Genomic DNA, 15774 nt, shown 5'->3' on the forward strand with positions numbered 1-15774 from the left:
GTGTGGGTGATGTGATGTGGTGTGTGTGGGTGATGTGGTGCAGTGTGTGTGGGTGATGTGGTGTGTGTGGGTGATGTGGTGTGGTGTGTGTGTGTGATGTGATGTGGTGTGTGTGGGTTATGTGGTGCGGTGTGTGTGGGTGATGTGGTGTGGTGTGTGTGGGTGATGTGGTGTGGTGTGTGTGGGTGATGTGGTGCGGTGTGTGTGGGTGATGTGGTGTGGTGTGTGTGGGTGATGTGGTGTGGTGTGTGTGTGTGATGTGGTGTGTGTGGGTGATGTGGTGCAGTGTGTGTGTGTGATGTGGTGTGGTGTGTGTGGGTGATGTGGTGTGGTGTGTGTGGGTGATGTGGTGTGTGTGGGTGATGTGGTGTGGTGTGTGTGGGTGATGTGGTGTGGTGTGTGTGTGTGATGTGGTGTGTGTGGGTGATGTGGTGCAGTGTGTGTGTGTGATGTGGTGTGGTGTGTGTGGGTGATGTGGTGCGGTGTGTGTGGGTGATGTGGTGTGGTGTGTGTGGGTGATGTGGTGTGGTGTGTGTGGGTGATGTGGTGTGGTGTGTGTGGGTGATGTGGTGCGGTGTGTGTGTGGGTGATGTGGTGCGGTGTGTGTGGGTGATGTGGTGCGGTGTGTGTGGGTGATGTGGTGTGGTGTGTGTGGGTGATGTGGTGTGGTGTGTGTGGGTGATGTGGTGTGGTGTGTGTGGGTGATGTGGTGTGGTGTGTGTGGGTGATGTGGTGTGGTGTGTGTGGGTGATGTGGTGTGGTGTGTGTGGGTGATGTGGTGCAGTGTGTGTGGGTGATGTGGTGTGTGTGGGTGATGTGGTGCAGTGTGTGTGGGTGATGTGGTGCAGTGTGTGTGTGGGTGATGTGGTGCGGTGTGTGTGGGTGATGTGGTGCGGTGTGTGTGGGTGATGTGGTGTGGTGTGTGTGGGTGATGTGGTGTGGTGTGTGTGGGTGATGTGGTGTGTGTGGATGATGTGGTGTGGTGTGTGTGGGTGATGTGGTGTGGTGTGTGTGGGTGATGTGGTGCGGTGTGTGTGTGGGTGATGTGGTGCGGTCTGTGTGGGTGATGTGGTGCGGTGTGTGTGGGTGATGTGGTGTGGTGTGTGTGGGTGATGTGGTGCGGTGTGTGTGGGTGATGTGGTGTGGTGTGTGTGTGTGATGTGGTGTGGTGTGTGTGGGTGATGTGGTGTGGTGTGTGTGTGTGTGTGTGTGTGATGTGATGTGGTGTGTGTGGGTGATGTGGTGTGGTGTGTGTGGGTGATGTGGTGTGGTGTGTGTGTGATGTGGTGTGGTGTGTGTGTGTGATGTGGTGCAGTGTGTGTGGGTGATGTGGTGTGGTGTGTGTGGGTGATGTGGTGTGGTGTGTGTGGGTGATGTGGTGTGGTGTGTGTGTGTGTGTGTGTGTGATGTGATGTGGTGTGTGTGGGTGATGTGGTGTGGTGTGTGTGGGTGATGTGGTGTGTGTGGGTGATGTCGTGCGGTGTGTGTGTGTGATGTGGTGTGGTGTGTGTGGGTGATGTGGTGCGGTGTGTGTGTGTGGTGTGGTGTGGTGTGTGTGGGTGATGTGGTGTGTGTGGGTGATGTGGTGTGGTGTGTGTGGGTGATGTGGTGTGGTGTGTGTGGGTGATGTGGTGCAGTGTGTGTGTGTGATGTGGTGTGGTGTGTGTGTGTGGTGTGGTGCAGTGTGTGTGTGTGATGTGGTGTGGTGTGTGTGGGTGATGTGGTGCAGTGTGTGTGTGTGATGTGGTGTGGTGTGTGTGTGTGGTGTGGTGTGGTGTGTGTGGGTGATGTGGTGTGGTGTGTGTGTGTGATGTGGTGTGGTGTGTGTGGGTGATGTGGTGTGGTGTGTGTGGGTGATGTGGTGTGTGTGTGTGGTGTGGTGTGGTGTGTGTGGGTGATGTGGTGTGGTGTGTGTGTGTGATGTGGTGTGGTGTGTGTGGGTGATGTGGTGTGGTGTGTGTGGGTGATGTGGTGTGGTGTGTGTGGGTGATGTGGTGTGGTGTGTGTGCGTGATGTGGTGCGGTGTGTGTAGGTGATGTGGTGTGGTGTGTGTGTGTGATGTGGTGTGGTGTGTGTGGGTGATGTGGTGCGGTGTGTGTAGGTGATGTGGTGTGGTGTGTGTGGGTGATGTGGTGTGGTGTGTGTGGGTGATGTGGTGTGGTGTGTGTGGGTGATGTGGTGTGGTGTGTGTGGGTGATGTGGTGTGCTGTGTGTGGGTGGTGTGGTGTGGTGTGTGTGGGTGATGTGATGTGGTGTGTGTGGGTGATGTGGTGTGGTGTGTGTGGGTGATGTGGTGTGGTGTGTGTGTGTGATGTGGTGCAGTGTGTGTGGGTGATGTGGTGTGGTGTGTGTGGGTGATGTGGTGTGGTGTGTGTGGGTGATGTGGTGTGGTGTGTGTGGGTGATGTGGTGTGGTGTGTGTGGGTGATGTGGTGCGGTGTGTGTGGGTGATGTGGTGTGGTGTGTGTGGGTGATGTGGTGTGTGTGGGTGATGTGGTGCGGTGTGTGTGGGTGATGTGGTGTGGTGTGTGTGGGTGATGTGGTGTGGTGTGTGTAGGTGATGTGGTGTGGTGTGTGTGGGTGATGTGGTGTGATGTGGTGTGTGTGGGTGATGTGGTGTGGTGTGTGTGGGTGATGTGGTGCGGTGTGTGTGGGTGATGTGGTGTGGTGTGTGTGGGTGATGTGGTGTGGTGTGTGTGGGTGATGTGGTGCAGTGTGTGTGTGTGGGTGATGTGGTGTGGTGTGTGTGGGTGATGTGGTGTTGTGTGTGTGGGTGATGTGATGTGGTGTGTGTGGGTGATGTGGTGTTGTGTGTGTGGGTGATGTGATGTGGTATGTGTGGGTGATGTGGTGTGGTGTGTGTGGGTGATGTGGTGTGGTGTGTGTGGGTGATGTGGTGCAGTGTTGTGTGTGTGTGATGTGGTGTGCTGTGTGTAGGTGATGTGGTGTGGTGTGTGTGGGTGATGTGGTGTGGTGTGTGTGATGTGGTGTGGTGTGTGTGGGTGATGTGGTGCAGTGTGTGTGTGTGATGTGGTGCAGTGTGTGTGGGTGATGTGGTGTGGTGTGTGTGGGTGATGTGGTGTGTGTGGTGTGTGGTGTGTGGTGTGTGTGGGTGATGTGGTGTGGTGTGTGTGATGTGGTGTGGTGTGTGTGGGTGATGTGGTGCTGGTGTGTGTGTGTGATGTGGTGCAGTGTGTGTGGGTGATGTGGTGTGGTGTGTGTGGGTGATGTGGTGCTGTGTGTGTGGGTGATGTGGTGCAGTGTGTGTGGGTGATGTGGTGCGGTGTGTGTGGGTGATGTGGTGTGGTGTGTGTGGGTGATGTGGTGGTGTGTGTGGGTGATGTGGTGTGGTGTGTGTGGGTGATGTGGTGTGGTGTGTGTGGGTGATGTGGTGTGGTGTGTGTGGGTGATGTGGTGTGGTGTGTGTGGGTGATGTGGTGCAGTGTGTGTGGGTGATGTGGTGCAGTGTGTGTGTGTGATGTGGTGCAGTGTGTGTGGGTGATGTGGTGTGGTGTGTGTGGGTGATGTGGTGTGGTGTGTGTGGGTGATGTGGTGTGGTGTGTGTGTGTGATGTGGTGCTGGTGTGTGTGGGTGATGTGGTGTGGTGTGTGTGGGTGATGTGGTGTGGTGTGTGTGGGTGATGTGGTGTGGTGTGTATGTGTGATGTGGTGCAGTGTGTGTGGGTGATGTGGTGTGGTGTGTGTGGGTGATGTGGTGTGGTGTGTGTGGGTGATGTGGTGCGCTGTGTGTGGGTGATGTGGTGTGGTGTGTGTGGGTGATGTGATGTGGTGTGTGTGGGTGATGTGGTGTGGTGTGTGTGGGTGATGTGGTGTGTGTGGGTGATGTGGTGCAGTGTGTGTGGGTGATGTGGTGCGGTGTGTGTGGGTGATGTGGTGTGGTGTGTGTGGTGATGTGGTGCAGTGTGTGTGGGTGATGTGGTGTGGTGTGTGTGGGTGATGTGGTGTGGTGTGTGTGGGTGATGTGGTGTGGTGTGTGTGGGTGATGTGGTGTGGTGTGTGTGGGTGATGTGGTGTGGTGTGTGTGGGTGATGTGGTGTGGTGTGTGTAGGTGATGTGGTGTGGTGTGTGTGGGTGATGTGGTGTGGTGTGTGTGGGTGATGTGGTGCAGTGTGTGTGGGTGATGTGGTGTGGTGTGTGTGGGTGATGTGGTGTGGTGTGAGTGGGTGATGTGGTGTGGTGTGTGTGGGTGATGTGGTGTGGTGTGTGTGGGTGATGTGATGTGGTGTGTGTGGGTGATGTGGTGTGGTGTGTGTGGGTGATGTGGTGCAGTGTGTGTGTGTGATGTGGTGTGGTGTGTGTGGGTGATGTGGTGTGGTGTGTGTGGGTGATGTGGTGTGGTGTGTGTGGGTGATGTGGTGCAGTGTGTGTGGGTGATGTGGTGTGGTGTGTGTGGGTGATGTGGTGTGGTGTGTGTGGGTGATGTGATGTGGTGTGTGTGGGTGATGTGGTGTGGTGTGTGTGGGTGATGTGGTGCAGTGTGTGTGTGTGATGTGGTGTGGTGTGTGTGGGTGATGTGGTGTGTGTGGGTGATGTGGTGTGGTGTGTGTGGGTGATGTGGTGTGGTGTGTGTGTGTGATGTGGTGTGGTGTGTGTGGGTGATGTGGTGTGGTGTGTGTGGGTGATGTGGTGCAGTGTGTGTGGGTGATGTGATGTGGTGTGTGTGGGTGATGTGGTGTGGTGTGTGTGGGTGATGTGGTGTGTGTGGTGATGATGTGGTGTGGTGTGTGTGGGTTGATGTGGTGCGCTGTGTGTGGGTGATGTGGTGTGTTGTGGTGTGTGTGGGTGATGTGGTGCAGTGTGTGTGTGTGATGTGGTGTGGTGTGTGTGGGTGATGTGGTGTGGTGTGTGTGGGTGAGGTGGTGTGGTGTGTGTGGTGATGTGGTGTGGTGTGTGTGTGTGATGTGGTGTGGTGTGTGTGGGTGATGTGGTGTGGTGTGTGTGGGTGATGGTGTGTGGTGTGTGTGGGTGATGTGGTGTGGTGTGTGTGTGTGATGTGGTGCGGTGTGTGTGTGTGATGTGGTGTGGTGTGTGTGGGTGATGTGGTGCGGTGTATGTGGGTGATGTGGTGTGGTGTGTGTGGGTGATGTGGTGTGGTGTGTGTGGGTGATGTGGTGTGGTGTGTGTGGGTGATGTGGTGTGGTGTGTGTGGGTGATGTGGTGTGTGTGGGTGATGTGGTGTGGTGTGTGTGGGTGATGTGGTGCAGTGTGTGTGGGTGATGTGGTGTGGTGTGTGTGTGTGATGTGGTGCAGTGTGTGTGGGTGATGTGGTGCGGTGTGTGTGGGTGATGTGGTGCAGTATGTGTGGGTGATGTGGTGTGGTTTGTGTGGGTGATGTGGTGTGGTGGTGTGTGGGTGATGTGGTGTGGTGTGTGTGGGTGATGTGGTGTGGTGTGTGTGGGTGATGTGATGTGGTGCAGTGTGTGTGATGTGGTGCAGTGTGTGTGGGCGATGTGGTGTGGTGTGTGTGTGTGATGTGGTGTGGTGTGTGTGGGTGATGTGGTGTGGTGTGTGTGGGTGATGTGGTTTGGTGTGTGTGTGTGATGTGGTGTGGTGTGTGTGGGTGATGTGGTGTGGTGTGTGTGTGTGATGTGGTGCAGTGTGTGTGTGTGATGTGGTGTGGTGTGTGTGCGTGATGTGGTGTGGTGTGTGTGTGGGTGATGTGGTGTGGTGTGTGTGGGTGATGTGGTGCGGTGTGTGTGGGTGATGTGGTGTGTGTGGGTGATGTGGTGTGTGTGTGTGGGTGATGTGGTGTGGTGTGTGTGGGTGATATGGTGTGGTGTGTGTGTGTGATGTGGTGTGGTGTGTGTGGATGATGTGGTGTGGGGTGTGCGGGTGATGTGGTGTGGTGTGTGTGGGTGATGAGGTGTGGTGTGTGTGGGTGATGTGGTGTGGTGTGTGTGGGTGATGTGGTGTGGTGTGTGTGTTCGATGTGGTGTGTGTGGGTGATGTGGTGTGGTGTGTGTGGGTGATGTGGTGTGGTGTGTGTGGGTGATGTGGTGTGGTGTGTGTGGGTGATGTGGTGCGGTGTGTGTGTGTGATGTGGTGTGGTGTGTGTGGGTGATGTGGTGCGGTGTGTGTGTGATGTGGTGTGGTGTGTGTGGGTGATGTGGTGTGGTGTGTGTGGGTGATGTGGTGTGGTGTGTGTGGGTGATGTGGTGTGGTGTGTGTGGGTGATGTGGTGCGCTGTGTGTGGGTGATGTGGTGTGGTGTTTGTGGGTGATGTGGTGTGTGTGTGTGATGTGGTGTGGTGTGTGTGTGTGATGTGGTGCAGTGTGTGTGTGGGTGATGTGGTGTGGTGTGTGTGGGTGATGTGGTGTGGTGTGTGTGTGTGATTTGGTGCAGTGTGTGTGTGTGATGTGGTGTGGTGTGTGTGGGTGATGTGGTGTGGTGTGTGTGGGTGATGTGGTGCAGTGTGTGTGTGTGATGTGGTGCAGTGTGTGTGTGTGATGTGGTGTGGTGTGTGTGGGTGATGTGGTGTGGTGTGTGTGGGTGATGTGGTGTGGTGTGTGTGGGTGATGTGGGGTGGTGTGTGTGGGTGATGTGGTGTGGTGTATGTGGGTGATGTGGTGCAGTGTGTGTGGGTGATGTGGTGTGGTGTGTGTGTGTGATGTGGTGCAGTGTGTGTGTGTGATGTGGTGTGGTGTGTGTGGGTGATGTGGTGTGGTGTGTGTGGGTGATGTGGGGTGGTGTGTGTGGGTGATGTGGTGTGGTGTGTGTGGGTGATGTGGTGTGGTGTGTGTGGGTGATGTGGTGTGGTGTGTGTGGGTGATGTGGTGCAGTGTGTGTGTGTGATGTGGTGCAGTGTGTGTGGGTGATGTGGTGCGTGTGGGTGATGTGGTGCAGTGTGTGTGTGTGATGTGGTGCAGTGTGTGTGGGTGATGTGGTGTGGTGTGTGTGGGTGATGTGGTGCAGTGTGTGTGGGTGATGTGGTGTGGTGTGTGTGGGTGATGTGGTGTGGTGTGTGTGGGTGATGTGGTGTGGTGTGTGTGGGTGATGTGGTGCAGTGTGTGTGTGTGATGTGGTGCAGTGTGTGTGTGTGATGTGGTGTGGTGTGTGTGGGTGATGTGGTGCAGTGTGTGTGTGTGATGTGGTGCAGTGTGTGTGTGTGATGTGGTGCAGTGTGTGTGGGTGATGTGGTGCAGTGTGTGTGTGTGATGTGGTGCAGTGTGTGTGTGTGATGTGGTGCAGTGTGTGTGTGTGATGTGGTGCAGTGTGTGTGTGTGATGTGGTGTGGTGTGTGTGGGTGATGTGGTGCAGTGTGTGTGTGTGATGTGGTGCAGTGTGTGTGGGTGATGTGGTGCAGTGTGTGTGGTTAGTGTGCTTGTTACTCCACGTCCTGCTCTGATTTTGCTCTGTCCTATTCCAGGGGCGTTGGCTTCAGTTTTATATTCTCCTGGCTGCTCATCCTCCTTGTGTTTGTCACTTTTTTCGTGGGAGGCAATGTTCGGACGTTGGTGTGTAAACCGTGGGAAAGTGGCGAAATCTACGAGGTACGTTGTTATGGGCCAGGGTTTAGAGAACCCCAAAGTGTATCATGGAGTTCACCTTACCCACAACTTTTACTAGATTGTGGTGTGGGGAGCACACGGCCCACTCTACAGGTGTGGGACAGCAGAAATGGAAAAGTATTTTTTAAAGCAAAACAATGTTTATTCTACAAACTCAAGTTAACCTTTTTGAAACATACAGTGAACATCTTAGCAACCATTAATTCAAATACAACCCCCAAAGAATACAACACTAAGTAATCCTTAAGCTTTCCTTTTAACATCCATAAGACTTAAAACACCTTTCAGCAGAAGCACCTCAGGTTTACATTCACTACTGAAAACATTTCTAATTCTGAATTCACCAAATGATCAAGAGATAGTCTTTTGATGGCAGAGAGAACAGCAGTACACCTGCTTGGTCTGGCTTCAGCTCCAACACGGAAAACGAAACTAAAACACACCCTGCAGCAAACAGCCTAAAACAAAAGTAAAACGCTGACAGACACCCCAACTCTGAAATCACTGCAGTAGTAAACACCCATTTCTTAAAGGTACTCTCACTACAGATATTTATATACACACCCATTTATAAACACCCATTTCTTAAAGGTACTCTCACTACAGATATTAATATACACACCCATTTATAAACACCCATTTCTTAAAGGTACTCTCACATGACAACGTATTTGGCATCATTGTCACTGTTAACCTTCACCTGCGCTCCATGGGGAGAGTTGTGCGATCGACCTGACACCTAACCGATATCTGACTCCCTGAGACTTCCTGAGGCTTATTCACCTTTTCTGCAGGGACTAAGCCCTTTCAATGCACCTCAACTTGTGGGGAACGCTGCGAGACAGTCGGGCCGGATCTAGGTCACGATGCCTTGTGACATTCGGATGGATCTCGCGAGATGTCAAATCGGGCAGGACGAGGCTGGTAAATCACGCCCGATGTCTCAATATATCTACTCTTCAAGGGGCCTTCTTTATATAAATAAAATTATCCATGGTTGGAATTATCGATGATCCCACTTTTACGATGCTTTAATTGCACATCTGAGTCTGCGGGTCTTACAAACCTGGATTTTTTGAAAACACTACTGCAGCAGTCGAACAGACGCTAACCTAGACTTTTAACCCTTACTGCACCAAATGCAAATCGTACAATATATCTGAAATTCAAACATTCATAAGAGAAATTTGAATTCAATAAAGGTCTGGAAGTCAGTCTCTGAGGATGAAAAATGAAATGAAATGAAAATCGCTTATTGTCACAAGTAGGCTTCAAATGAAGTTACTGTGAAAAGCCCCTAGTCGCCACATTCCAGCACCTGATCGGGGAGGAAATCAGTGTCGTAAAAAACAATGTTCATAAATCTGCCATCATGCGCCAGGGACCCGGGTTCGATTCCGGCCTTGGGTCACTGTCTGTGTGGAGTCTGCACATTCTCCCCCGTGTCTGCGTGGGTTTCCTCCGGGTGCTCCGGTTTCCTCCCACAGTCCAGAGATGTGCAGGCTAGGTGGATTGTCCGTGCTAAATTGTCCCTTAGTGTCCAAAGATGTGTAGGTTAGGTGGATTGGCCACGCTAAATTGTCCCTTAGTGTCCAAAGATTTGCAGGTTAGGTGGATTGGCCGTGCTAAATTGTCCCTTAGTGTCCAAAGATGTGTAGGTTAGGTGGATTGGCCGTGCTAAATTACCCCTTAGTGTCCAAAGATATGGCGGTTAGGTGGATTGGCCGTGCTAAATTGCCCCTTAAAGGTTAGATAGGGGTTATGGGGTTACACGGATAGGGAGGAGGAGTGGGCCTAGGTAGGGTGCTCTTTCAGATCGTTGGTGTAGACCTGGTGGGCCGAATGGCCATCTTCTGCAGGGTAGGGATTCTATGACGTACAAGATAATAAGTGAAAATTGTGTGTCATCAGCTAACACCCTTAACTCTGAGCCAGGGTTCAGGGGCCAGGCCAAAGAACTGTGTGGGTAGTCAGCTTTACAGAGGCTATGCTGCGCTGTCAGAGGTACTGCCTTGAGGAATGGGATGTCCCACACCGAGGGGCGGGTGTGAGAAGGAAGCAGGTGGGGGGGGGGGGGTCACATCAGGGGTTCTCGACCCATAGGGGAACTTAGAAAACAGCACGAGGAGGAACGGCTGCTGATAGGGTGAGACGAGATTGGAGAGGGTAAGGCCTTGAGTACAACACGAGGTCTGTTTCTGCACTGTACAATGTAATTAAGTTATCGGTCCTGGGACTGACTGATGAATCTGCCTCAATCTATGTGCGATGCCGATGCCCACGCTTTATCCCACTGAGTAAAGTAGCAGCGTGGTACGATGTCAGCGCGATACGGACAGGCTGGGCACAGCAGTGAACGTCTCTCAATTATCTCCCCCCAGGCAATCGACAGCTTAGCAGCCGCCAACAGCAACCTCAACTTCTCCAAACTCCTGGGATTCCAGCTCAGCATCTCCGAGCTCCACAGGTCAGCTTCGCGGGCCGCCGAGGAAAATGGGAGCGTTCTGGGATGGCCGCAGTGCAGAAGAAGGCCGTTCTGGCCATCGTGTGCTGACTCTTCCAGGGGGGGGGAGCAGCGCAACAAATCCCACCTCCCTACCCCCCTCCCCCTCCGTAGCCCTGCACCATCTTCCATTAGCGGATAATGATCATATTTGCTCCCCAATGCCACTGTTGAAACTATGTACCGTTTATTTTATTAAGATCCCGGACGAGCCCCCAATTTTATTATGCTCCCGGCTAGACCCCAGGAATTGCTTGGCTATTGGACATACACCCCAATGTTTTATTTTAATTTTGTAAGATTGTGAGAAAAGGATGTCTTGCTCCAGGAGTGATTTCACGCAATGTAGGGATAATATATTAATTTTTAAAAATTAAAAATTTAGAGTACCCAATTAATTTTATCCAATTAAGGGGAAATTTAGTGTGGCCAATCCACCTGGACGGAATGTTTTTAGCGATGCAAGGCGCATTACGTACCGAGGGAGGCATGAGGCGTTGAAACGGCGCGGGGATTTTCAGGAGCCGGCAGGTGACCAGCTGCAGGTATTCCAACGCATTTGGTTCCATCATGTTCAATGTGGTTCATGGGCAGTTCGCAAGGAGTGTATGAGGGGCTGAATGGCCTCCTCCCACTCCACCCTTTGAAGATGCTGGCAGGAAAAAAAAACCCAGGCGAAGACCGCACGGTTGTGAGCCACTGTTGTTTCTTATTCGTTCAGGAGATGTGAACGAGGTGAATCGTTATTTCAATTCCTTCCGGAGAAGCAGTTGACAGAGCTGAACAATGCTCTAAACCTGAGCACTGTAAGTATTATCATCTGCTGACTACCAGCACTTTGTTGTAGTTTTGCAGTGTTAATGGTATGTCAGTTATATTGCTGGGATGCGCAGTCAAGTACTGTGGACACATATAAATAAGGGACATTAACTGTTCTGCTCAGAGGAGTGGAAATAGGGGATGGCTGGGACACCGGGCTTGAGAGGGGAGACCATTTGCTTGACCTGGGTGCCAGTGCAGATCGTCGATTGCGGTGCTGGGAGAAGGTGTGATGGAGAACGGGGACGTGCTGCGAGCAAAGGCGAGCGCCTTGGATGAGCCTTTCAGACTGAGCTTAGGAGGAACTTCTTCACCCAAAGGGTTGTGAATCGATGGAATTCCCTGCCCAGCGAAGCAGTTGAGGCTCCTTCATTTAATGTTTTCAAGATAAAGATAAATAGTTTTTTTGAAGAATAAAGGGACTAAGGGTTCGGGCGGGAAAGTGGAGCTGAGTCCACAAAAGATCAGCCATTGAATGTCAGAGCAGGCTCGAAGGGCCTACGCCTGCTCCTAGTTCTTATGAGCTCAAGTGGATGGAGGCTAGAATGTGGGAGGTTTGCCTGGGGGTGCGTCGGGATAGTAGGAAAGGAGGAGGGTCTCGCTCGCGAATGTTTGCTCGTTCCGGTGTCGGATGCCGCAATAGGTAATTGCTCCCTCTACCTCAGTACACAGCAGATCTGGAGAGGACTGTGGACCAACTGGAGGTGGATCTAAGCTCTGTCGTTTTGCTGGACAGTGCCGGGAATAGTAGCCTGCAGTCAATTGCCAACAGCGGGATTGACAGAATCAACTACACTGACCTCACTCAGCAGGTACATGGATAGGTTAACCTTGATTTCAACCTCTTCCCACTTCTGTTTCTGCCGTCCTCCCTTGGTTCCACATGCATGCTTGCGACATCCGCTGTTTGATAAACGTTATTCCCTCAGTCCCTTCTTCGGGCCCACCCCCTTCATCTCGACAGTCCCCCCTTTCGCCAGGAGCTAAGATCGCGGTTCGAAACTCCAGCCCTTCCCATGGCTCACCTCTTGCTTGCTTGACCGTTTTTCTCTGCCGCTGATTGACATTTTTTCCAGGGAGAGGAAGAGAGAGAGAGACAAGAGGGTGAGGGAGATTCGGGATCCCTTGCACGTTTCATTTGAAGGGCTTTCCATGCCCAGCTTGTCTAACTCCACATCTTCGGCACTCCGCTGCCATATTTTCACAGGTACAGCAACCGATTCTCAAAACTCAACTTGAGGAACTGGCGAACTCACTGGAAAACCTGAAATCCACTCAGGTTAGTGGAATGGTCCCATAACCCACCTGGAACCACGACTACATGCGCTGCCCCAGTTATTAAACCCAGCACTTAGGGAAGCTGAGGAGAAAGATATTCACCTTTGGCCCGATACCGTTCCTCGACGCTAACAGGGCAGTTTGCATTCATGTTGAAATGTTCCAGATTGCCCACCCACTGGTCCAGGCCGAGAGTAACCCATTTGCCAATGGCCGCCAACAATTTCCAATGGTGGCCAAACATTGTTAATCGTGGCCAACTATTACAAATGGTGGCCAAATATTACAAATGGTGGCCAACCATTGTTAATGGTGGCCAACTATTACAAGTAGTTGCCAACCATTGTCAATGGTGGCCAACTATTAATAAATGGTGGCCAACCATCTTTAATAGTGGCCAATTATTGTTAATAGTGGCCAACTTTTATAAATGGTGGCCAACTATTACAAATAGTGGCCAACCATTGTTAATGGTGACCAACTATTGTTAATAGTGGCCAACTTTTATAAATGGTGACTAACTATTACAAATAGTGGTCAACCATTGTTAATGGAGGCCAAACATTGTTAATGGTGGGTAACTATTACAAATGGTGAACAAACATTGTTAATGGTGGTCAACCATTGTTAATGGTGGTCAACCATTGTTAATGGAGGCCAAACATTGTTAATGGTGACCAACTATTGTTAATAGTGGCCAAATTTTATAAATGGTGACTAACTATTACAAATAGTGGTCAACCATTGTTAATGGAGGCCAAACATTGTTAATGGTGGGCAACAATTACAAATGGTGACCAAACATTGTTAATGGTGGTCAACCATTGTAATGGAGGCCAAACATTGTTAATGGTGGCCAATTATTACAAATTGTGGCACACCATTGTTGATGCTGGCAAATTATTGTTAATGGTGAAAAACCATTGTTAATAGGGGCCAACCCTTTTTAATGGAGGCCAACTATTACTAATGGGGACTAACCATTGTTAATGGCAAACTACCGTTAATGGTCACCAGCCATTGCTAATGGTGGGCAGCAATTGTTAATGATGGCAAACTATTGTTAAATGTGATAAACTGTCAATAATAGTAGCCAACCATTGTTGATGGTGGCCGTCCATTGTTAATGATGGCCAACTATTACAAATTGTGGCCAACCATTGTTAGCGGTGGCAAACTGTTGTTCATGGTGACCAACTATTACTAATGATGGCCAAGCTTTGTCAACAATGGGAAACTATAAAATATTGTGGCCAAACATTGTTATGGTAAGACCCCAGACCAGACCCCAACATCTAATAGGATACCGGACAAGAACCAATACCACTTTTTAAAACATTTGTTAAAACTGCGAGGAAAGGATAATTCTCTCCAGGAGTGATTCCACTGACAAATGGGGATATGGCATCATAAAACAAACTTTATTTTTTAATTTTCCTTTTATAAATTTAGAGTACCCAATGATTTTCTTTCCAATTAAGGGGCAATTTAGCGTGGCCAATTCACCTAACCTGCACATCTTTGGGTTGTGGGGGTGAAACCCACGCAGACACGGGGAGAATGTGCAAACTTCACACGGACAGTGACTCGAGGCCGGGTTCGAACCCAGATCCTCAGCGCTATAGGCAGCAGTGCTAACCACCATGCCACCCTAAAAACAAACTTTATTACGCACATAGGATTAAACTACATTAACATCGCAAAAAATAGTTTTCCAATTAACAGTTAAATAATTCTTAACAATAGAAAGAAACATTTTAACTTTTAAGTGCTACTTTCTTTATCTACAATCAGGCAAAACCCATTACAAGTCAAAAGAAACTTCACTATTGTGAATAGGGGCCAACTAGTACAAATGGTGGCAAACTATTGTGATGGTGGCCAACTAGTACTAGTGGTGGCCAACTATTGTTAATGGTGGCAAACTATTGTGATGGTGGCCAACTGTTACTAATGGGAGCCAGCCATTGTTAATGGTGACCAACTATTACTGATGGTAGCCTTCCCGTAACAGCCTCCCCGAACAGGCGCCGGAATGTGGCGACTAGGGACTTTTCACAGTAACTTCATTTGAAGCCTACTTGTGAGAATAAGCAATTTTCATTTCATCTCATTGTTAGTGATGGCAAACTATTGTGAATAGGTGGCCAACTATTACAAATGATGGTTAAGCATTGTAGATGATGTGAGACTGTTGTGAATGGCGGCCAACTATTACAAATGATGGCTAACCATTGTAGATGGTGGAAAACTATTGTGAATGGTGGCCAAAGATTACTAATGGTGGACAACCATTGTTAAAGCTGCTCGACCATTGTTAATGGTGGCAAACTATTGTTAATGGTGGCCAACCATTGCTGATTGCCAGTAACGGCAAATCATAGCAGCAAATGGTGGGCAACCTTTACTTACGAGGACTATCCTGGTAACTAACTTGACTTATTGTTTTTTTGCTGTGCACTGCAGAATCCTACTATCGCAGGACGTTTAACTGGTCACGTTTCAGATCTGCGAGAACTAAAAAGCACGTCAGTGAACAAGATGCAGCAGGAGCTGGTAGGCCATTAATACTTTGCGATGCAACTGGAGGTTTGGGAGTGCATATTTCTGCTGTGCTTATGATTTGGTGCTAGTGGGAGAGACATTATTTCACCCCAGCACTGGCAATGATTCTGCTCATCGCCCATTTTGATAGTGCCGGGTTTGAGTGGTAAGACGTCAAGGTGGCGGGTGGCGTTGGCTGAAGGCCCTTTTAGCTGATAAATTTATCTGGCTTGCTCTCAACAGACTTGTTACCATTTCAAACCTGACACATTTATCTATTGGGCTAAATTAATCCAACATGGTGAATGTCTTTGGGTCGTGTATTCCCTCTCAAAACCAGTTGCAGAGTTTATATGTCCCTGGTCTATCCTTCCAATCCTCACCTTCCCTTTCCTGCACCACTCTTTTTTCTGCTAGTGGTGGCAAACTATTGTTAATGGTGGCCAACTATTATAAAGGATGGCTAACCATTGTTAATTGTGGCAAACTATTGTGAATGATGGCCAACTATTACAAATGGTGGCCAAGCATTGTTAATGGTGGCAAACTATTGTTAATGGTGGCCAACTATTACAAATGGTGGCCAACCTATTGTTAATGGTGGCAAACTACTGTGAATATTATGAACTATTTTTTCTGCTCTCTCTCCTTCCTTCATATCTATTTTCTCCCACCCAAACTCATTCCTTTCCACATCGTCGAGTATAACATCATATTGGATTGATACAGCATCAATTTCTTGATTGCTGCACATACCGAAAATAAAGTTGAGTGACTTTAGCAATAGTTCTCCACAATGAGTAATACTTGGCCACTGTTAACAATAGCTGTCCACCATTAACAATGCTTGGCCACCATTTGTAATAGTTGGCCATCATTCACAATAGTTTGCCACCATTAACAATGCTTAGCCACCATTTGTAATATTTGGCCATCATTCACAATAGTTTGCCACAATCAACAATGGTTAGCCATCCTTTATAATAGTTGGCCACCATTAACAATAGATTGCCACCATCAACAATGGTTGGCCACCATAGGGAATAGTTGGCCACCGTCCACAATAGTTTGCCACCATCAACATCCCCTGAGTTTGATCGCTC

General features: G+C 49.9%; 1 protein-coding gene across 2 annotated transcripts in view; it reads left to right on the plus strand.

Moving 5' to 3' along the window:
* The window catches only part of LOC140396995 (prominin-2-like), an 80260-nt gene that overhangs the window by 45482 nt on the left and 19004 nt on the right, over nt 1–15774 (plus strand). For both annotated transcript variants that reach the window (XM_072486006.1, XM_072486005.1), the window contains exons 13-18: nt 7386–7509; nt 9909–9994; nt 10752–10836; nt 11515–11661; nt 12057–12128; nt 14594–14683. In XM_072486006.1, coding sequence (XP_072342107.1) covers nt 7386–7509; nt 9909–9994; nt 10752–10836; nt 11515–11661; nt 12057–12128; nt 14594–14683 — 604 coding nt within the window. The remainder of the gene's footprint in view (nt 1–7385; nt 7510–9908; nt 9995–10751; nt 10837–11514; nt 11662–12056; nt 12129–14593; nt 14684–15774) is intronic.

Source organism: Scyliorhinus torazame, chromosome 20, assembly GCF_047496885.1.
Source record: "Scyliorhinus torazame isolate Kashiwa2021f chromosome 20, sScyTor2.1, whole genome shotgun sequence".
NCBI classification, from domain to species: Eukaryota; Metazoa; Chordata; class Chondrichthyes; order Carcharhiniformes; family Scyliorhinidae; genus Scyliorhinus; species Scyliorhinus torazame.